This window comes from Dendronephthya gigantea, unplaced genomic scaffold (genome assembly GCF_004324835.1).
Source record: "Dendronephthya gigantea isolate DGI-Jeju-01 unplaced genomic scaffold, DenGig_1.0 000098F, whole genome shotgun sequence".
NCBI lineage: Eukaryota > Metazoa > Cnidaria > Anthozoa > Malacalcyonacea > Nephtheidae > Dendronephthya > Dendronephthya gigantea.
In genome coordinates this window covers 363,353-385,213 of record NW_021163108.1, presented here as the reverse complement: position 1 = coordinate 385,213, position 21,861 = coordinate 363,353, and the positions used below count along the sequence as shown (strand labels likewise).

General features: G+C 35.0%; 2 protein-coding genes across 6 annotated transcripts; one reads left to right on the top strand and one right to left on the bottom strand.

Annotated features, from left to right (window-relative positions):
• The first annotated feature begins 28 nt into the window (after positions 1-28).
• On the top strand, positions 29-8,073 carry LOC114534171. 4 transcript variants are annotated; one of them, XM_028555718.1, is made up of 6 exons: positions 29-98; positions 1,792-1,973; positions 4,253-4,309; positions 5,098-5,266; positions 5,641-5,774; positions 6,961-8,073. In XM_028555718.1, the coding sequence occupies exons 1-6, from the start codon at positions 62-64 to the stop codon at positions 7,096-7,098; spliced, it is 717 nt and encodes a 238-aa protein (XP_028411519.1). In that variant the 5' UTR covers positions 29-61; the 3' UTR covers positions 7,099-8,073. The 4 variants fall into 4 exon arrangements, 2 of the variants coding, with proteins under 2 accessions (XP_028411519.1, XP_028411520.1); XR_003688120.1 differs by lacking the exon at positions 29-98 and adding an exon at positions 4,638-4,772 and having other exon boundaries at positions 1,332-1,973; XR_003688119.1 differs by lacking the exon at positions 29-98 and having other exon boundaries at positions 1,332-1,973; positions 4,253-4,772.
• A 2,907-nt stretch (positions 8,074-10,980) lies between these two features.
• Positions 10,981-21,788, bottom strand: LOC114534208 (polynucleotide 5'-hydroxyl-kinase NOL9-like). Of its 2 annotated transcripts, none has more exons than XM_028555764.1 (16): positions 21,687-21,788; positions 21,136-21,199; positions 19,770-20,090; positions 18,560-18,628; positions 17,556-17,643; positions 16,854-16,944; positions 16,642-16,739; positions 16,363-16,396; positions 15,362-15,498; positions 14,629-14,788; positions 13,943-14,011; positions 13,527-13,695; positions 12,928-12,999; positions 12,403-12,475; positions 12,203-12,330; positions 10,981-11,542 (listed from the first exon to the last, which is right to left on the bottom strand). In XM_028555764.1, the coding sequence occupies exons 1-16, from the start codon at positions 21,713-21,715 to the stop codon at positions 11,399-11,401; spliced, it is 1,746 nt and encodes a 581-aa protein (XP_028411565.1). In that variant the 5' UTR covers positions 21,716-21,788; the 3' UTR covers positions 10,981-11,398. The 2 variants fall into 2 exon arrangements, with proteins under 2 accessions (XP_028411565.1, XP_028411566.1); XM_028555765.1 differs by lacking the exon at positions 21,687-21,788 and adding an exon at positions 21,466-21,480.
• Positions 21,789-21,861: the final 73 nt, after the last annotated feature.

Here is a 21,861-nt window from a genome sequence, read left to right as displayed (position 1 = left end):
GCAACTTAATGAATGCATAATTATTTTGCCGGGCATTTCCCTATTTCTGGTCTCTGGAAATATGCTTCATTTTACGAGATTTGCGAGGATGAAAAAAGGTAACTCTTGTGATATCTTACAAGTCGTACAGTATTTGTTTTTCCCTAGGGTTAATAAAGCTAGAAAGCTGGATGATTTGTCATTCAGGATATGTACTATGAATATGACGTAATCTTACTGCGTTGGGGAAAACCCGAAGATTATTAATCATGATAAAACAAAATCAATTTTTGCGATCTTTGGAATAGCTGAATTAAAAAGTCGTCTAAAAAGAAGTGGCTAGTATTAAGTTGCGGGAGATAGCTAGACATCACAGAATTGCAACTTTTGCAGTTTGTGGAACAGCTGGGACACCAAAGCAAAGTGTTTGATTCTCATGACATGTGTAGAGCATGTGTAGCTGTAGCTATATACATATCATTTCATTTGGCCAACTTTTCCTTAAGAGTAAATTCAGAATGGTCTAATTGCTCTAAAGACTGAAGAATATTTCGATTACTAAATTTGTTTGGCTTGATTACTGATTAGAAAACGTATGACAAAATTGTAGTCTACTTTCAAGCGGCCGTCAACGCATAATTAGCCGTAGGTGCGATTAGTGAATACCGGCCTTTAATGATTAAGTTGTCATGCATACGTTCGCCGGCTGGGCATGCACTCACAAGTTGTTATATTGCCGGGTTTGTTAAGCCTGTTTCAGACGTCGAATTTTCATGTGCCGAAACTGTTGTTTTAAGTTAATTTGTATACTTATCAATGAGCTATCGAGAAAGCATGATTATCTCAGTGCGATTGGTGAGCATTCTTGAGCCCCCCCCCCAAAAAAAAATTCAAGCCTCCCCCAAACAGAAGATCTTGAGCAGAAGTTTCGAACTATCACCGAGGCATACGGATTATGACAGCTATAAGCCTTGCTTTCGTATTAAAGCTTCTGTCGAAAACATCAGGCCTCTTTTAACATATAGACTGGGGGCAAAGGCTCCCCCCCCCGTCCTATTAGAAGTCCCCTGTTTAAAAAAACGTTGATAAAAGCCAACGTTTGTGTAATCCAACCTGAATGTACTTCATTGTATCATCTGTTGAGTGCGAAAACATTGTATATTATTTTGAAATCAGGCAACTGATTTCAACTTATAAACCTTCGGCCATGATCAACATTTAAACTTCGTTGCGCCAGGGAGCGGTCCCATTTTGGTCCCCCATGCACTCGAAATTCCTTAAAGTAGCCCTGGAAAACATTGTTTATGCTTGTATTGAGGAAGGAAGTTTCGGCTTCTATTTTTAAGGACGCTGAAACGAAAACAGGAAATCAAATAATCAATTCAATCATTTTGAATTCAAACATTCAAAAAATAGTAATGAAATTAAAAAGGAACAGTGCAATTAAGTAGGACGTAAAGTTCGTCAATTCCCTTGTGTATACGTCTTGACTATAATATACAAAACAAATCTCAATAATTTTCTAGCAAAAACAATGTCACAATGATAAGACCATAACGCATTTGCTAAAAGCACTTTGTCTTTGTTCTGGAATTGTTATCCTTTCATGGTAAACGGAAGTTACATGGGAGAAGTAGACACATAATATTCGTCATATAACAATATAGGGCCTAAGATTCCTATTGTAAACAACATAACGAAAATTCTTTGTCTTTTTATTTTTATTAATAAAGATATACAACGCGTTAAATATATCATTTCTATTACACATTTATTTATCGAAATCTGATACCATCTCGGTACGTCAAGCAGCATTCGGCATTTTCCTGTTGAATCCACACAGCATGGCGTTATCAAAGCGCATAGCTAGATCGTGTATTCATCTTGGTGTCGTTCAACTGATATTTGGTTGTGCTGGTGTAGCATGTGGGGCTGTAGCAAAGAGCAAATTGACAGGCCCCGTGGGAGCAACTATTGGATTATGGGCAGCATATGTAAGTTGAATAAACATATAAATACAATTGTATTTTATATATCTTCCTGTGTTTGTTGTCGTACATTGTCATATCACACAAATACACAATGACACTAAGTGAGATCATGCAGACGTAGCTAGATGTCATTATTTGATAAATTGTGATCTTTTATACATATATAGACCCTTTATTAATTCGTTTAGCCATAAATCATTTAATAGTGTTTCATAATGTAAACTATATATTCGTTTAAAGCATTTAATAATTATCATGTACGGTATATTTTATACTGTATATTATTCCAAACACATCGTTAGCCCAAACGTATATTTTGGGTATCATTTTTCTTTGATTAATAAAGACTTGCACCTATCTCCGTATATAAGCATTGTTGTTATCACGAGTTTACGTTTTTCGCTCCCAAAAAACTGCTTAATTAAATGGGCTATAATTTTATATTATTTGTGTAAATATGTTTCAAGTCATGTGCCATGTATAATCATGCCGCATTCATAGCACTGATCAAACAATATAATTTTGGGATTTGAGTGATCGTATAAATGTTGCAAACTCACGGTCAATGGTCGTCCTGGCAAGCTAGCCATGCAGTACGTGACGAATCGGTGTAAACTTCGATCAAACGTGGGCACTGGCCTAGAAAAAATGTTGCTACATTCGGGAAAAATCGGCATAGAAATTATTTACTAGCCAAAAATCTGCATATTTCCTTTTGAATTGAGAACAGTCAAATTGAACTAATTACTTCTACGCGCAAACTCAACCTCCGTCTAAAGTCGTGTTTATTGGAAAATTAAGCACATAACACAAGGGTACGCGAAACACAATGGTCGTATAGTAATTAGTTGCACAGTCATTGAAATTGTAAAGTGCATACAAATCATGGTGTTTGCAGTTTTTTTTATACACCCTGTATATGCTGTTATAATTTTAAGGAAAATATACAAATATTTTGCTAGCGAACCATTCAAGAGAATGCAGTGGTATCACATACCACACGCGTTTTAGAAAGGTTTTCATGTAGCTGGCTAACATCCTCCCAGAACTATATAGGAAGCTTCCATGAAGATTAATAATAAATGTATGATTATTTGTAGTTTCAGCTGTTATTATACAGGGTGTCTCAAATAAAGCAGACGCTATTGAATTCACCTTTTGTTAGAATTTGAATGGCATAAACTATAAGTGTTCCATAGTGTCCCTGAAATTTTTCGCCGCCTAGCACTATAAGCTGAACGCAAAGATGTGCAAAACGACCCATTAAGACGTTGAAATTTATAAAGCGCACGAATAACAAATTAGTGCTAGGCAGAAACGAAGAAGAAGAGAAGGGGACCACGTCGAAGTTCAAGGCAGATAACTGTTTTTCAGGGACACACTAGAGCACTTAAAGTGCTATGCCATTCAAATTCTAACAATAGGCCCGCCTTTTTGGGATACTCTGTAGACACCTGGGGCTGGTTGTATAAAACTCTTAAACTACATATTGTATAGTTTAATCCTATTTAACTTAGAAATACACGACTCTGGTTGGCCAAAATGTTAACAACAGTTAAAAGTTAACTAGTCTTTTATACGAGAGTCAAACGTCGTACTTCTCATGCGCAAAGACACTGAAAAAGGTATAGATAATAATGCCTTGTTTTCTATTGTTTTAAGTTAGGAGCATTGGAAGTGCGACGTTTGACCTAGACCTAGTGTGATGAAGGTTTTGCTTCCAAAACATCAAACCCAAAAATTTGTGAAATATTCACGCGTAAAAACGCACAAGTTGTAACAAGTCTGCAGCAGAGTTGTTACAAGTCTGTTCACAAGCTTGCAACAAGATTTGTCCGCGCTGCTTGCTCCAATTTGTTGTAACAAGTTTGGGACAAGCTGTTAACAACTTATAGCAAGTCCGATGGCATTATCAGACTTGTTACAAGATAGTTCTGATAAGTCTTATACATCCTCTAAATTTCCAACGAACACCGAATAAGTGTAATACACACAAAAAATTGCAAATGGTTATAATTTTTTAAATTCTTACTAAATAACAGTCATAAGATAGTACGCGATGCCCGCATTGACCGGGCTGCCTGTTGTAATAACCGGGCAAAGCGTCCCAAGTCAGAAGCAATTACTTTCTTAAAAACATTAAAATAAGGTATATTTTAAGAGATATTATAAGTAACTGTTTTAGTCGATAAATTGAATTCTATATTAACAACTAGTCCCACCCCATATTCGTATCACTTTCGTATCGCCTCTAAAATCATTGTTTTGTTTCTTTACTGTAGTTCATCGCTTTAGGCGTGATTTGTCTTACTGCGGGAGTTTTTAAAGAATCCAGAGTCGTAAGTTTTGACGCCAAAAAACATACAACTTCGATGAATGATGATTGCTCGGCAAACGTCTATTAACTTTTTTAAAGAAAATTAACGGGCGGGTAACGATGTCTTGGATTTGGGAAAATACTCCATTTACAGCTAGGATCACAACCATTTGTGTGCGTTAAAGTTTTGCATGGTGTTTGAAAATAGACAAAAAAACTTCTGATCTATACGCGCCTTGTAATAAGTTCAATTTTTCTAAGCTTTTGGCTCGTGAGCCTGGACCATCATCAGAGAAATGATGTAGATCACAAATATATTTGTCTATTCGCAACCTATTTTTTTAATTTAGGGGCGTCGGAAGCGGGGGGGGGGCTGGGCTTGCTCCGCGTTCGATATCATTATAAGAAAGGTCTATAGATGGTTTCGCCTAAAATGGAATGAATTATTCAAAGTTTAGGAATGAGAAAAATTTATCTCCAATACTGTAAGTTGAAAACAACGAAGTTTTAACGTAATTATTTAAAAGGTCTAAAGGCCGGCACACACCGGTCGACGACGCGATCCGCAAACGCGAAGCTGCTAACTTTGACAATGTCGTGATATTCTCGGTAATTACCGATTCATAGTACATTTTGACTGGTCTGGTTCGCAAAATCTCTCAAAATGTTCTTTCTGAGTAGAATTTATTTAATTATGAAAATGAAAAATTCGCGTCGTGTTAGCGAATCGCGCTCAGTGTGTGTGGCCCTTAATTTGTTAGCTCCTTATATAGAGCGACCTTATAATGATCGCTGTGTAATTGATTTTAGCTTGGATTTGCTCTTGTTTTTCAAGTCATTGGCCTGTTCATTGCAGCCGCTGGAATAATAATTTCTGCCATATTTTGGACATTTCTGAATACTTGCTCGAGTTCGCTGGTTGTTGGTCCAGTTTTACCCGATCACTGTCCTTGCGGGGTTGCTGCAGATCTTACGGACTGTAAGTTTCTGTGTGTTTTACTCAAAATGTTAAGTTTAAGAAAACAGAAGCGTAACGTATAGAACGGATAAAGATACATTCTGTACGTTACCGCACTTCTGTTTTCGCTACAATTACTGTGTGCATAGGAAATTTCAGATTTATTTCGAAATTCCAGAAATATTCATGCAGGGTTCACGCTGTGTTCTAGTAATAGATTGGGAAATGTACGTGGTTTTCTCTAAGATTTTAAAGGAGATTAGTATTCGCCAGTGCTGGAAGCATGCAACCCACTCATATGCAGGTCGCTCTTGTGATGATCAGAAATGATCGAACTTACCGCCACCCCCCCCCCCCCCCCCCACAGATGTAATTAAACTTTCTCCCCCATATAGATGACATTAGTTGTTCTGATCTGAGAACGGTGAGAAATGTCACAGCTGCCTCCACATTTATCTATTTGATTTTGGAAATCACTTCATTCATCGGTGTAATCTATGCTTGTGTTGGCATATGTTGTGCACCAAAGGTATGGCAATTATATGAAATATGTTTATCGTCGCTTCAGTTTTTGTGTAAGTAACAATAGCCGCGTTTAAACTACGTGCTTTGACCTGGCCTTGACCAGGTTGTTTATCCGGCGTAGACCAGGCCTGGACCTGGTCTAGGCCACAAAATCCAGGCCAACAGCAGGTGGACCTGACCTGGGGCAAGATTTTTGTAATGTGAACAGGCTTTACTTAGTCTTGACAAATTTTGAACTTAATAGTATGATTTGTATAGGATACATATAGTATTACCACTTTTCGGCATGTTTTGGGTCTTTTTCCAAGTATTTTGTCAATTACTTTGGCTATCCGATATCAGCAACAAGGACGACAGTGCGAACGTGGCACATATTACCCAGACTTGTCCTATAGACCTGGTCCAGGCCACTTAAGCGCGGCTTAAGTAAGGCGGTTCTTAGAGTTTAGGTCTATATTTAACATGCGTACTTTTGTAAGAATCACATTAATTCGTAGGAGAATGAATTTGGGTAATAAGATATAAGGAATGCTGTGGCTATCAGGGGCTCGGCTGAACAGGGTGAGCTATGGCTACCATAGCCCCATCAGAAGTAAATGTGTGTTATAACATGGTTATATAGCATATAGAAAAAATACAGCATCGGGGTTTATTAGCATAATGTTATTATTTCATCGAGACTGATCCAAATGAAATTGTTATAAGAAAAAAAATAAAAATTGAAAGTGAACCTTTGTTGTCGGACCTACCACGAGAAACATGCTTTTGACTAGCCTCCTCCGCAGGCATTTCTTATGTATTAAAAATATGCATATTTGGCTTGAGCTAGCTGTCGGTCGGAACGAGAAAAAAAATCTTTCCCTCGCCTTCCAGAGACAGCTAACCCTTTACCCATGCCTAATAACCTAATATAATTTAATACATAAGAGATGCCTGTGGAGGAGGCTAGCTTTTGCCCATGCTTTTACGTGCGTGCATCACCGGAATATTTTTTCAAAATCCATACTATGGAAATATGCTGCACCCATATACTGCATGTTTCCGTAGTATATAGTATGGAAATGGAAATTATAGTATCCATAATAATATCCATACTTATAAAAACCTTCCAAATATTTATTATGCATAGTTATATGATAATACTAATTTGTATATAGTCGGAGCTACAGTGAAATATTTTCACTTTTCAGGAACCAAGGTCTGTTACTGTCACCACAGTTAATTCACATGGTGCATCAAATCCTGAGTCAAAACCGATGATTATGACCAAAATATTTAGAAAGAAACATCAACCACAGGATGACAAAAAGAAAAATCGCAAGCGTTGAGAAACTCCTCAATCACATGCATGACTGACAAACTACACTCACACGAGATAGTCACTCTTTCGGGGTAAACACAACTTTAATATTCTCAAATGTATTTCACTATAAATTTGAATGTGTTATGTGATAGACGACATTATAATCTCATTTACAAACTCATAATCATAGTTTCGCAATTAAGACTGACCGATTAAAGGAGAATGATATATAATCTATATATAAGCTACCAAGTCTTTTAAACATGCAGGTTGTGTCTATTTTGTCTATTCCGTATTTGCTGTATTAGTTTATTCATAGACTATATACTGAGCTTGATATATTGTTTTGCAAAGATAAAACAGACTCCGAAAAGCTATCACACCATTGCTTTACAGTACTGTCCAGAAATAACCTAACACTGCGGTTCGGTTGCGGTCGCCTGATAGAAACCGCAGACAACTGCAAGTGAAAAAATACCTTCGCAGTGGCGAACGAAACGTTATGAACGGCTGAGAAGGACAACACAATAACCAAATCGAAAAACTCTTAAGAAATGTTTATCAGACCGAGTTAGGCCGAGGTTTAACCTCCATCTCACCGGGGTTGGACCTAGATCTGTCCTCGGTTCAACCGTGATCGGACCGAGGTTTGACCTAGGTTAACTGCTGTTTTTGTTAAGTTATTTCTGGAGAGTACTGTACCTTGAAAAGGGTTGACTTTGTAAAGTTGAAATTTGAAGTTTGATTAAAAAAATTTCAATTCAAAGCTTCAAAGTCGAATGCAAATATTCGCACATTCAAAGAATAACATTTGACGTTTAGTCCCTGAACTCTGATGATTTTGTACTGTTTTGACGTTTTGAAGGTTGAATTTTTAACCATTAGTATTACTCATTACTAAGCTGTAAGAGTCCATAAATTGTAACTGGGGCATATAGACTAATAAATTTCTAAGCTGAAGCAGCAGAAAAACGGGTGATGTTAACTTCAGTTTACGACCATATTTGACTATACATTTAATTCCGAATAATATTAGTAAATCCGTTATTAACTTATTTGAGTCATGTCGTAATATAAGCTCAGACTTCGCTAACTTAGGAATTTGTCAAATTGGTTGTTTGGAATTGGCAAGGGGTTACTGAATACATTACATGTATCTCTAGTATATATATGCACTAAATATTATGCAGTTGTAAACAGTATCTTTGTATAAGGTCATCCACCGTTATAGCTAAATGGACTTGATACAACCGGCCCCTGCATTTCTGGCCATGCATGCATGTAAAGTGCCGAACGAAATACAATTCTTGCCACCCAACGGGGTGGCTCCAAAATATGTTTCGAAGAAGACAAAAACTTCTCGCATCTGGCGAAATATTGGGAGTAAAAGTTTGAAAATTGTAGAATGCTTATATATAGAATGCAATGTTTATTTATGCGCTTGAAATATCCGAATATGGCTCTGAACACACAGAATGAACTCGAAGACTGAAGTCAGGTTTTTTCCCGCCATTTTGAGCCTTTGGAAACGTTCGGAACAACTTTTCGGTGCCAATTACGGGCAGAGACAGAGTTGACGCGTGCATTTAGACTTTTTTTCCGCGGTGTTGTGTTGCGTGGAAAGTAATTTCCATGTCATTTTACCTTGATTCGGCTGGGTTTGGATAAAAGGCCCTGGGATCGGCCAGCCGTTCCTGACTTCTGATCGGTTAAATGATTTATCCTAATTTATGTACAATTATATCTAATTATTCCGAACCGAGCAAATAAATAAGCGTTCAAAGGGTGCGGTAAATGGCAGAAAACAAGATTCCAACAACCTCGTTCCCAAGGCATTTTACCTTGATCTGTTAATTTATGCTTATTCAAAATACTCACATGTGGGTATTTTGAACGGCCGATCCCAGGGCCTTTCCTCTTCTCTCCTCTCCCCAACCCTCCCAATATAGTCCCAAAAGACCATGGGAACGAGGTTGCTTCCATCCTGGAATAGAACAATTTAAATTATTTCCAGTGAGTGGCTCACGATGCATTTTTTAATTTTTGAGTCTTCAGTTTCGACTAGGGGTACAAAAAGTATACTTACTATAATGAATATATTGTTTAGAACAGAAAGAAGAGATTTTAATTTCAAAAACACATTTGATGAAATTTGTCTACACCATTATTCCACTATCTAGACATTACAACAGATACTTCTGACGTTCTCGATCCCGAATATTCTGACGTTCTCGCTTTATTCAAGAAAATTTTAGGTAAGCAAATGAAACGCACATGCACGAAGGAATGCTTCTCCAAATAACGTGTTCCATTAGTTGATAATAGCACCAAAAAACGTATAAATGGTATTTTCAGTTAAGGCTGGTTTCCATAATTATATTACATAATTCGCAAATTGTTGTAATTTAGTTTTTAAGTCGAATTAACAAGGAATAACAAGGAATTATGACCAATTATGACATTTGAAAACCATGCAGCCTTTGTGCGTAATGCGACAGATATCGCGAAGCTATGCACCTTTAATTGCATAATATAACATGATATAACAAGAATTCCATAATGCAGAATAATATAACAAGTATAATATAGTTTATATTGACTTAAATTAAGAGTCACTTTCCTGTAACTTTTTTATATTATAGCACATTGCTGTCAGACAAACAATGTTTGTCGTCTTTTTTGTCCTTACTCCGACTTACAATTTTATATACACAACCTTGGCAGTATGTCATGCATGTGGAAAATAGGTAGTGAGAGAATGACAAAAGCTTTTCTCTGAATTCATAAAGGACTGTTTGTAATTCTGAGGAATGTTAATTTGTAAAGAGTGCTCGAAATGTTAAGATAAGTCAGCGTAATAAAAGTGTTGTATTTGCCAACTTTAGATGTCTCAAGCGTTTAGATTTGCATTACAAGTCGCAGGGCGAATTGCATAGCACCTAAGTGTTATATTTAAGTTAAGTATTATAATGGAATCCTGTGGATTTTTTTCAACATATTTTATTATTAGCACGATGAAAGCCCCATTTACGCTACACACAGTTTTAGTTTTGGTACTGATAAAATTTGAAGGTATTCCAAATCTCATCATTCTCAATTTTATTTGTATACCTGTATTATACCAAAACTGAAATTGAACAGATAAAATTGGTATGGGTAAAACTTTACTAACCAATTTCATCCTTACCATTTTTTACCGTACCTAAAGTTGTGCGCAATGTAAATAGAGCTGAAATTACTGGATGCTGATTGGTCAAGAGCGCAGTTATTCATAAATTCTTCTGCAAAAATAGACAAAATGGCAAAAATTTATTTGGATGCAAGCCAAACAGGAAGAAAAAAAGGCCAATTAGAAGGTGAACGAAAATACTACCATATATGATAAATGTGCAGCAGGAGCGTGTATTTGTACAACAAACTATCATGAATGCATTGAAAATAATTATGTCTTAAAAGATCTCGAGGGAGCGCTTCAAACGAAACGCATTTTATGATTTTGTCATGCTGATCATAAACATGCAAATTAATCATCCAATATTGCCCGTACAATTAGGGTTTAATAGTATACTCATGATGTTTGAATATGTTACTAATTTTGCCAAAATTTTCAAACATCATTCGTACTATAATGCCGAATTGTACTTGTCATCGCATGATTACATGCACTAATTCATTACGAATACTAAGGCCCGTTTCAAACATGGAACATTCTGTTTCAAGTGCCGGATTGAACGCAAATGAACTTAAACAAAGACCCGTCACATCAGGTTCGGCACATGAAAAGTTCGACGTCTGAAACAGGCTTGATTAAACGTGAATTCGTCAATTTTCCATGCCGGAAGGATGGTATATTTTAAGCATTAAAATGCGTTCAGAAATAACAATAACATAAGTTTGTTCTAATTCTATAATTATTAGAAAAATTCGATAATTCCTTCACAAATATGTTAGTGAAATAACAAATTTCAAAGATTTTTTCAAAATATAAATAAAAATAATATTAATAATATAATTATTTGGGGAAGAAAGGAGCACCTTATCCTAAAACCGTAATTGCTTTCGAACCACATTACACTATACACAGTTTTTCTGTACGTCACCTTGACATTTCACATTCGATAAATGATGCAGAGCCAATGTCAAAAACTATTCTCGCAACGCGCATGCGCGATTAGCTTTAGGCATTACAATTAGCAATAGTAAATGAATAACTGGTACCATTTTCTTATAATTATCACGAAAATGCGGTGGAAACTTTATTAGAATGCGTTATACAAACGTGTACAAATTGTTTTAAAATACTGTCTGCAAGCTCGTGTTAGTTCCTAGGTCTTTGGACTGTTAGCGCTTGGTGAATGTGGTGATTTTTGTCTCAACAAATTATATCGAATTCTTTTTTGTCCCGATCCTCTGTGGCTGTAGGAAAACTCTGATGTTACATAAGGTCTTTTCCCGTACGTGTCTTGTTTCTTGAGGTGAGAAAATAAGTAGGTTTTATTAGCAAATTTTTACTTTAATAATAAATTTTCATGCAAATTTTTATGCTTATCATTCTCTTTTACACCCAAATAATACAAGGACGCTTTCTACATATACACCCCGTACAATATTGTCACAAAACGCATGTAGCTAAAACCTTTTGTCCTTTTTCTCATCTACATTATAGCCTTTCACACTAAAAAAACTTTACTTCTTAGGCTCTTAGCATAATCAAGAAATCGGCCAACAAAGCTTAATTCTTGTGAGACAGACATTCTACCCTCGACAAACATGCAATCAATAAGCCAAAATGCCCAGCGCGTTTCCAGACACTGTAATTATGTATATAAAGACCACTTTGACGATATGGAGTACAGGGTACTGAGTAGATTTTTGCTACTCGGCGTAATATAAAAGAACTTATTCTTTGCTGGAGCCTTTTCTCGCTTTCGATATAAGACGAAACTGATTAGGCGGACTGTCATAGATAGAGATTTGGACAAAACTCTTTTAATTCGTATTCCTATTCCTGCACTATAAACAAACCGGATTGTTTTTAAGGAATAAATTAGCCAGATTATTGGTATTATAATGACCTTTGTTTTCTTTGTTTCCAGCAAAGAAATCGATTGGCCTCCTATGACATTTACCTTATATAGACAGTCAAGAATCTCAAGACTTCCCTTCACCAGAACTTGAACTTTATTTAAAACTTCAATGGGTTCAGGTGTGATGATATACACAATCTGCTTCTCCACGTCGATATTTCGAACTATACCTGCATGTAAAATAGTTTGCACGATAAAAAAGAAAACGTAAAAAATAATCCAGTTCTACGAAACCAACTCACCTAACCCTAGATATTGTCCAAACTGCATCTTATTAAAAAGAAAATTATCATCGCTTACTTCAGTTGATTCTGTCTGAAAAAAAATGAAAAAAGCTCCTTCTTACGGTGGATTATACACCTCCCGGTATAGAGACGGTTCCCTAAATACATAAGCTTCAAAAGTGGCCATTAAAACGAGTACATTACGCGAGTGAAACATGAAGTCGCACAGTTGTTTAATTGAGATGCAATAATACATTATAGCTCACCCTTCAAACTTAGGGTAAGTAAAACAATGATTGACGTTCACAGCAAACCGCTAACAGTAAAATTAAAAGAAAACCTCATAAGATTTCGAGAACAGTTATGCTCCAATTTTCATAGAAAAATTGTCCCAAAACAATAAACAACTATAACAGTTGACAAAAGATTCGGTTTACCAGTAAACCAGTCAATCCTTGAGGTTTGAGTGCCTATAATAGTGTATTTAATACACACATGTATCTGTGCAAACTTGTGTGTGTAAAATTACCTGATATAACTTACCACATTTACATCGGTTCTGACAAGACCGACCACACTACCGTTGATAGAATGGAGCAGTTCATCAGGGCAGATCTATTCAGAAATGTTCGATTTATTTGTGCGTTCATATACAGCCTTTCGTTTTTATGTACATATATACGTTTTTTGGAATGCATGAAAAATAGACATGGACTTTGAGTAATTTTAAACGAACTTGTTAAAGATTTGCAAGGAGAATTTTACCTGATAGTAAAGCAAATGTAAAGTTAGCGGTATCTTCTCTAACTTTAAGGGGGAGGGGGGAGAAAGATATGAAATCCACCAAAATTACATAATTCTCAAGAGATAAGTGTTTTTTATAGGAAGAAGCTATAGATTTTTTAGAAAATGTTTTAGACACCATTTTAACTTTTTTCGACGATACACAATATAACTTTCGACTCAATTTAAATATCTAAACAATTTGACAAATAGGGATTTTAGTACCCGTCAGATTGGGGTGAGTTTAAATAGATCAATAATTTCACTATTATAACAATAAAAATACTGCCTGCCTGTGACGCGATATATACATTGCTACGGATTTTATCATTCATTTTATGATAGAAACAATTACTTACATCATCATACACACTTAAAATCGTGAGACCATCCAAAGATCTTGAATACACGTTAGAATGCCTCAAAATATATTCTTGAACGGATGTAGTAACGCTTGTAATGCTCGTCTGAGGTATAAAATAGGATAAGAGAGACAAAGATCGGCGGTCGCTTGGTTTTAAACCTGACCTGAAAGAGAAATGTACAAAATATATTCTTGAACGGATGTAGTAAATTATAAATTAATTGTAGTAAATTATAAATTAATAAATTAATTAATCTCATAAATTATAAATTAATTTGAATGCTTTTATGTTAGTGTTTGGAAGATTTAATTGTTATCTGCTTGCTGTATAATCAAGAACATTGACTGATGATATTCCGAGATTATATCCTGTGATATACCCTATATCCTGTGATTACCGTTAAATCGTACCCTGAAGTTTCCATGTCTTCTTTGAATGCATCCATTTGTTGAATATAAGGATTACATGCCCAGGAGTCACTACAAAAAAAATTTAAGTTACATTTGAGTTAAAGCGTGCTGTTAGAATAACAAAATACACCAGGCGCCGAATGAAGTATCTTAACCAGTCACTATATGATTATCAATAATGGTAATTGCACTGAGTGGAGTGCAATTTGGTGTGAAATCAAACGCGTGATTACAAAGTCGCACGATCGCGAAGCAGAAGTGTGATTTGTAATCACAAGTTTGATTTCACACCAAAATTGCACGACACGAAGTGCAATTTCCCACTTTATGATATTAATCTTGAAATCATACAAAAAATAAACAAATTCAAAACGATTTGTTGGCTGAAAGAACCGTAAACGGTGTAACAGGTGAGTAAAGAAGTCTGGTCAAGAAATTTTGCGGGGCATTTGAAAAAAACATAGTAAAATTTTGTGCCCCTGTAATTTTGATTGGATATAGTTACACTGAAATTCTAAATCTGGTTGGTTATTGTCGTGCAGAGCTTCAATCTTATTGGCTACAAAATGATGTGATTAATGCTCAAAAATGGTGCGATTTGGGAGTTAATCAGACTATTTTTAACCAATCAGATTGCAAGAAACACTATTGATTTCAAAATGAATATAATAAAGCGTTGAACTAACCTTTCATCGGGACAAAGATAACTCCAACCTTTTACTGAGGATAAAAATTCTTTATTAAGGACTGGAAAGTTCTTAGCTGCCTGAGAGTCGAAATTAATTTGTACAACATGACTTGGCTGAACAATACGGATTATATCCAACAATATCCGAACACCCATTCCTAAAACACAAACAGAATATAATTCTATAATTTTGCATGACGAACAATAATGACGTACGCATAGTTACACCACGTTCATAAGAACACCACGTAAATTATTACAACGCTAACGATCTATTAACCCGTCCCTTAAAAATTATTCGTATTTCATCACTATATCCATGGCCGATTTCAGTGAGCACATTAAAAACATCAGATGTCTAGTTCATATAATCGTATTTTATTTTTTAGGGAGTGTTTGGTAGCATAGTTTCGCTTATTTCATTAACGGCAGCACTTGCAAATCATTGCTTTGAGTTAAGAGGCATGTTAAGAGGACGAATTTTGTAACAAATCGGCGCTAAGTAAATTGACAAGCCTCGTTTTTGCACCAGGTCTCACGAGTTGCATTCACTTTGCAGAAGAGGTGAAAATGACAATATAAGTAGAACGTTTTAATGAAATCATGTTGCGCGAAACAACACTGGTAATACATTTGTTACGGAGCAAAAAGACAATAATATTGAAAGTCAATAACAAACAAACTTCAATGTCAGAAAAGAATGCTGCATGTGTTGCAATGTTTTACTTCACCTTTCACCCAGCCACATGTATTGACTATCAAGGGTGTTTCACGACAATATTCAACGTAGTACTTGTATAAGAAATATATCAATTGCACGTAAGTACTTGGATGGTCCTTTGGGGAGATGTCTCCAAAGAAAAATGCCCTTGGCAATTAAAGAATAAAAAAGCAATTAGTGTCGTTTATTACGTTATATTACGACGACTAATACGGCTAAGGTGGTTCGATACAATTTCTCAAAATTATTAGATGCACATTTTAATGTGATATTAAGGGGTATATCTAAATATTTCACTAGAAGACTAAAAGTCAATATACTTTACAGGAAACGTATTTAGAGCGGTGCTTGGCACCCGTTATCATGGAAACAGAGACGTTTCAAAATAGCTGCCAAACAAGGTTTAATCGTGTTTATATCACAAACGAGTTCGGTGACCCTATTTTTTTTTTGTATTAAACGTTTAGATGCTTTATCTATAAAAAAGTTTTAAAAAAAATCTGTCATGGGCATGGGGATTTCTTTCTATTTACAAAATTTGGCTTATTAAAAAAATTCCCCACGAAAGAATTTTTTTAAAACTTTTTTCATAAATAAAGCTGCTGTAGCGTAAAACTTTAATGCAAAAAAATTGAGGGTCACCGAACTTGTTTGCGATATAAACACGATTAAACCCTGTTTGGCGGCTATTTTGAAACGTCTCTGTTGCCATGGTAACGGGTGCCAGGCAAAAGTTCTGGAAAGATTTCCACTCTAGATACGTTTCCGGCAAAGTATATTAACTTTTAGCCTTCTAGTGAAGTATTTAGATGCTTAGTAACCCTCTTTAAAATGTGCACCAAAAAATTTCGAGAAACTGTATCGAGCCACCTTAATTTAGACGAAGTTCAAAGCATTTGTAATCGGTTGAACAAGAGGCTCATGCCACCCAAGATGGCGGACTACAGTTTTGATACATGCAACATCATTACAAGAGCGCAATAATTATCGAGTTCTCTCAAATGAACTAACCTTTCAGGTTTCGCCAGGTGTACAAACGGGGGACCTATACAAAATTGGATTGCTCAAATTAGCAAGGTTAACATAAACCCACCTCTCTAAAAGATGTGTCCTGAAAGCACCTAACTGTTATAATATTGCATGTTTTTCAAATACATGTTATCATGCTTTCTAGTATTATGCACAAACCTTTTGCATGCACATGGCACATGCAGTGGGCCTGAATTTGAAAGTTTTTATTCCAGATTTTATTAATAGTGCATGCATTTGTAAGCATAGATAAATACTAACCAAAAATAGGTTTATCAACTTTAGTTAGAGATAATACTCCGGGTGCTGTGAATTCACTTTGACCAACGTCTGTTTCCAGAAAATACAAATATTTTCGCCTTTGAAAAATATAAAATATAAAATAGCTATTTCAATGGAGAAATGAAGCTACTTGTTAGTAATAATTATCATGCTTATCATTCATATATATCATTCATATATACATTACATACGTGTTCAGCAATTTATTTACTAAATATCTTCCAAATGTGGACTTTCCAACGTTTTTTCCGCCACATATGAGAACAACTGGAGCATTATAGTCTACAACAAGAACAAGTTACATGTATGCATGCAGTTATGCAATCAACGAGTATAAATTAAATGTCGGTATATCGTTCTGAAACCTATCGCGCAATCAAGAACACGACTTTGGAAACGACTGGGAAGAATCAGGATACTTGCGGCATTATAAGAGTATATATTTTAGCGATATACAACTTCTCATCAAATGTAAAATGAAATTAAGATCGGGTTAAAGAATACGAGAAAACTTCGATTTCGATAAAAAAGACTTTAACATGCAGGCCAGTAATACAACGTTTTCTGCGAAGCCTGTAGTTAGTTCAAGTGGTAGAGAAGTCTTTCAGGTGCTATTAATGTTAGGTTATACTCGAAGTGCCAAGCTGCTTTAGAATGAGTTATTATTATTATTAAATTCTTATTTTTAAATAATAGCCCTTCAGCTTAATCGCGCTGCTTTTACAGGGGTTGTTTTATGATAGAAAAAAGAAGAAAAAAAGATAAACGTATATACAAAAATATTTACAAAATTACAATATTTGTGGGTAGAAAATTGATCACAATTATCTAAAATCGCATAAATTAGAAACATAAATTATAAATATAAATCTCATAATTATAAAATAACCTACCAGTTTTATTGGACAGAATAAGCTTAGAAATACTCCTCCAGCTTGGCGAGACTAGTAATGGTGAAAATGCGTTTGGCAGCTCAAAGAACTACATGAACGGATACAATATGGATCGTATATATAGACAAAAGGTACATATATGTTTGTACATATATATGTTGTACATATATATATATATATATATATATATATATATATATATATATATATATATATATATATATATATATGTTAAAACTAAAATTAGTCACACATTTCCGTACGTGCCTAATATACAAAAGTATACAAAATATGCCAACTTAAAAAAATAGTCTAAAGCGCAAGACTGCAATATACATTAACGAGAAGTGACGGCTGGGCATTAGTAAATCTGTAACAACTCATGCAGTGGCGGTGTGACGGTGCTACAATGCGCGCCCGAATCGGTTTTCCGATTTGTCCAAATTCAACAGGAAGGGGGTAGTGCTATCAAGCTTTTGTACAACCGCTCCCAGGTATATAAGCCTGGGATTTTCATAACATCGCATATAACAGGTATTTTTATTGTTATCCATTGATTGTTCAATTAGAAAAATAGCGTTAAATAAACTAATTGGTGGTACCCCTAAAGAACAGGTCCTATCCGAACATTACAGAAACATATATGATCAGTTAATTAGCCTTTCTCACGATGACGTTTTGGGGTACTTTCAATTTTCTGAAATAGGTTTAAAAATTATGATTTAACAAGAAAAGTAATTTTTTCAAAATCAACAGTCCATTTAAAGAATAACCCAGCCTAAAATTAAAAACTGTGGCCGTTATGAGGTCTCACGCTTGTGGTTTTGAAAAAAAGCACCCCAGAAATGGCGGCATATTCGTCATCGTGAGAAAGGCTAATTGTAATGGGGTTTGTTTGTCTAATTGTCTTATTTCTGCATGCATAACCTAGTATATTGCATAACTTTATATAAACTTAAAGAGCAAAGAAACATCCATCCATAACTCCATGAAATCTTACTTACCAGAGTAAAACTAAGGTCGGCGGTCTTACTTTGAATTTCTTCTTGATCTGAGGTCAAATCTTCATTATTCTATAAAAATATAGAAATGTTGTTCCAAACTAAATGTCTGCAGTGATAACGGCAATTTTAGATATCGTGCTATTAGAAATTAGAAATAATATGAAATGGGTCCTATTAATTAAACGGATATTATTTCCCTCTTCAGTAGTACACTTACGCTTGTATTCTAAAAGCTGCCTCACCCATTGAGTGGAAGATTCTAATCATTTCATAGCGATTCCTTGCGGGCGGTATTTTCAATGCTTGATTTTGAATGTTTTATTTTGAATCTTTCCATTGCATGATTATGAAGGGACTCTCAATGATCAGTGATAACAATATTTCTATGCCACATTCAATGTGTGCGAGTGTCAGTGTCGGGGGTTAGCGCGCAGGGGCCAGGAGCCGGTTGTTCGAAAGCCGTTTAGCTTAAACAGTCGATAAGCCAAAATTTAAAAATATTCTCATAGATCTTGTCAATGACTGAACCTGTATCTTATGCATTTAATATGTACTTCCATTGACAATTAAACTATATACATCGAAATATTTCAGCTAGTCGTTCAATAAATAGATGATTTTGTTTTCCATTTTGAACCTATCCACCGTTAACTAAACGCCTTTTGAACAACCGGCCCCAGTTGCATAAAAGACTAGTTAAAATTTAACTGTAGTTAAGGGCAGAAGTGGAAAATCAGAGTCGGATTTAACTATGCAACGTGTAGTTAAATAGTTTTACACAACCGGCCCCTTAATTTAAACTAATTTAACTAATCATATCAAATGTGATATAACAACTGACGAAAATCGGGTTACAAACTCTCGTGATAAAGGCCCTACGTCGACAATTTTTTTTACCGATTATAGGCAGTTATAATTTTCTTGTATGATTTAATAAGTATTAAATATGCAGTATTTAATACTTACGTGGTGTACCTACAAGTTATTATAATTAATTAATTAATTAAAAAATAAATAATTAATTAAATAATTATAGGCAGTTGTTATACTACACGTGATACGAAGTTGTTTGAAGACATGGTCTGATCTACATTGGTCTGACTATAGCTGATAGATGCATGATAGCTGATCATATAAGAGGAAAAACTATATATATATATATATATATAAAGGAAAAACTGACATTACCAAACAAAAAGAGAATACTTACACTTATTGAGCCAAATTCAAACAAATTTTCCCACCCCAATTTAAATGGAAGCATGTTTGCTTTAAGAAAGACAATGCATCCAATATCATTCTTTGCCAGTTTTAATTTTACTTTAATAGCCTTCCTTGTTTTAACATCAACTATCTCGCTGACTAGTTCGCTTGAATACTCGACACGACGTCGAGCATTGCATTCAAGTGTTACGAGTTTTCCGCCACTGGAGCAAGCTGAATGCCATTCGCTATCCTTGAGATCATGTCCATGGATTGACAAAACACCGGATACCTTTCGCAAGTCAACGCTACCAAGTATGTACACAGTCTAAAAGAAAAATACCCAGAAATAGATACCTCAATATAATAAAATGGTTTCTCTTTCACGTTATAAATTCGAGGAGGGCTTACCATGAGCTAAGAAATTGGAATCTGAATGATGTATTCATATTCATCATCTTATTCATAAAATAGGTACCATAGTTACCATATGTATAGTTTCCCACATATTGGAATTAGATGAACTACTCGCTGTATAATAGCTTACATACCATGCATAGTCAAAAAAAGCCAGGGGCTGGTTTCTGAAAGCGCTATCCATGGGATAGTGGCCCCTTATGCAGTAAAACTTTTATTAAATCTTCTAAAATTTTGAAATCTTTAATAAGTGTTAGCACCAATCCTTAGTTTACTGCTTTTCAGGTATTTTTAGAACAGTTGAAAATTAATTTATTATTGTGTTATATTGTGTTATATCCAGCCTTCGATCCTGCAACAGTCCCCAGTGATACAGAGAGAACTCGTGATAATTTAACAAATGCTTCCACGCTTTCATTTATAAGTTTTGTGTATATAAACCTATATTATAAAACTATTATACCATTCTCCTGTCATATATGGCTGACAACTCATATACAACTTCAGCTCACAGTATAGTTTTTCATTCTAGGCGCTTATGTATGCATGCATGTCGCTGAGTAGGAAAATTTTGAACCTTGCACAGTTAGAAAACATAGGCAAAGAAATATAAGGATGTCCAAATGTCCCCTAGAGCCTATAGTTTGCAGTTATTATTGGTGTGAGGGTAATTGTCATTTGTTTAATGTCATTTGTTTTTAATGCTAATTTTAATTTAGAATAAGGCACTAAATTGTTGTATTTTGCAGAGAATCGAGAAAGTTTGTTGGACTAGCTGGTCCAAGTTGTGCATAATTTGAAAAAAAAATAAACATTTGGCTAATGCAATTTCTCATATCTTTATTTGATTAAAAAAAAACAACATTATAATTAAAATTGATTAAATGTAGTCTGTTTCATACTGTTAATTAAAGTCTGTTTCATACTGTGTTATTCAAACACTGTTGGTAACCTACCTGTTTACATTTTCCTAACAGTAAGACGCAATCAGCAATATCATTAGAGGGTAATCTTAACAGACTATAACAAAAAAAGATAAACAATGCTAATTATACAAACAGTACTGTACATAAGTAACAATGATAAATTTTCCTTGTCAATCAGTATTACACATAGTTACTCAACATTTCACTTAGGAACTTCAGTTTTTTATTGTCCCAAGCACTAAAATTAGCATGTTTCACATTATTTTGCCATTACAAGCTACTGAAGCTAGGCCATGCCCCATTATTTAGGGCATGATCGGGTATTTTCACTAAAAACATTACAAGGTCAAGGGATCCTACCCAATGCCAGGATATAAAGAGAGAGAGACCTAATAATTTCCCTTCTTCTTGTGTTTATTCGTCAATATTCGAGAGGGTGCAGTTGCACGTTTTATTAATCACCCACCAGTCCACGGAAACTTTCGTCCATGGTATGTGGAAATTATCTGACAAAGTTTATTAAATACGATGAATGAAAATACTTGTCAGACACTTCCGATATATTTGAAAATTATGTTTACCTATTAGATGATGGTTCTCCTAACGACATTCTCTTCCTGGAACAAATTCATGGAGAATATGCAAACATTCGAATCTTCTTTGAAATTGTTGACAAAAAACAATAATAATTTTTAAAACCAAATTTAAACGCCTGCGATCCTTTAAGCGAAAACAAGATTCAATACTTCATCTTAT

What these genes read in the sequence shown, in the direction of transcription:
- LOC114534171 (XM_028555718.1), top strand. Translation starts at nt 62, where the DNA reads ATGCTTCATTTTACGAGATTTGCGAGGATGAAAAAAG. An exon ending in TTTTTAAAGAATCCAGAGTC is followed by an intron (nt 4,310 to 5,097) that starts GTAAGTTTTGAC and finishes AATTGATTTTAG; the next exon opens with CTTGGATTTGCTCTTGTTTT. An exon ending in GCATATGTTGTGCACCAAAG is followed by an intron (nt 5,775 to 6,960) that starts GTATGGCAATTA and finishes TTCACTTTTCAG; the next exon opens with GAACCAAGGTCTGTTACTGT.
- LOC114534208 (XM_028555764.1), bottom strand. Translation starts at nt 21,715, where the DNA reads ATGTCGTTAGGAGAACCATCATCTAATAG. An exon ending in AGTTGATAAACCTATTTTTG is followed by an intron (nt 16,397 to 16,641) that starts GTTAGTATTTAT and finishes AATTTTGTATAG; the next exon opens with GTCCCCCGTTTGTACACCTG. An exon ending in TACATGTGGCTGGGTGAAAG is followed by an intron (nt 14,789 to 15,361) that starts GTGAAGTAAAAC and finishes TTTGTGTTTTAG; the next exon opens with GAATGGGTGTTCGGATATTG.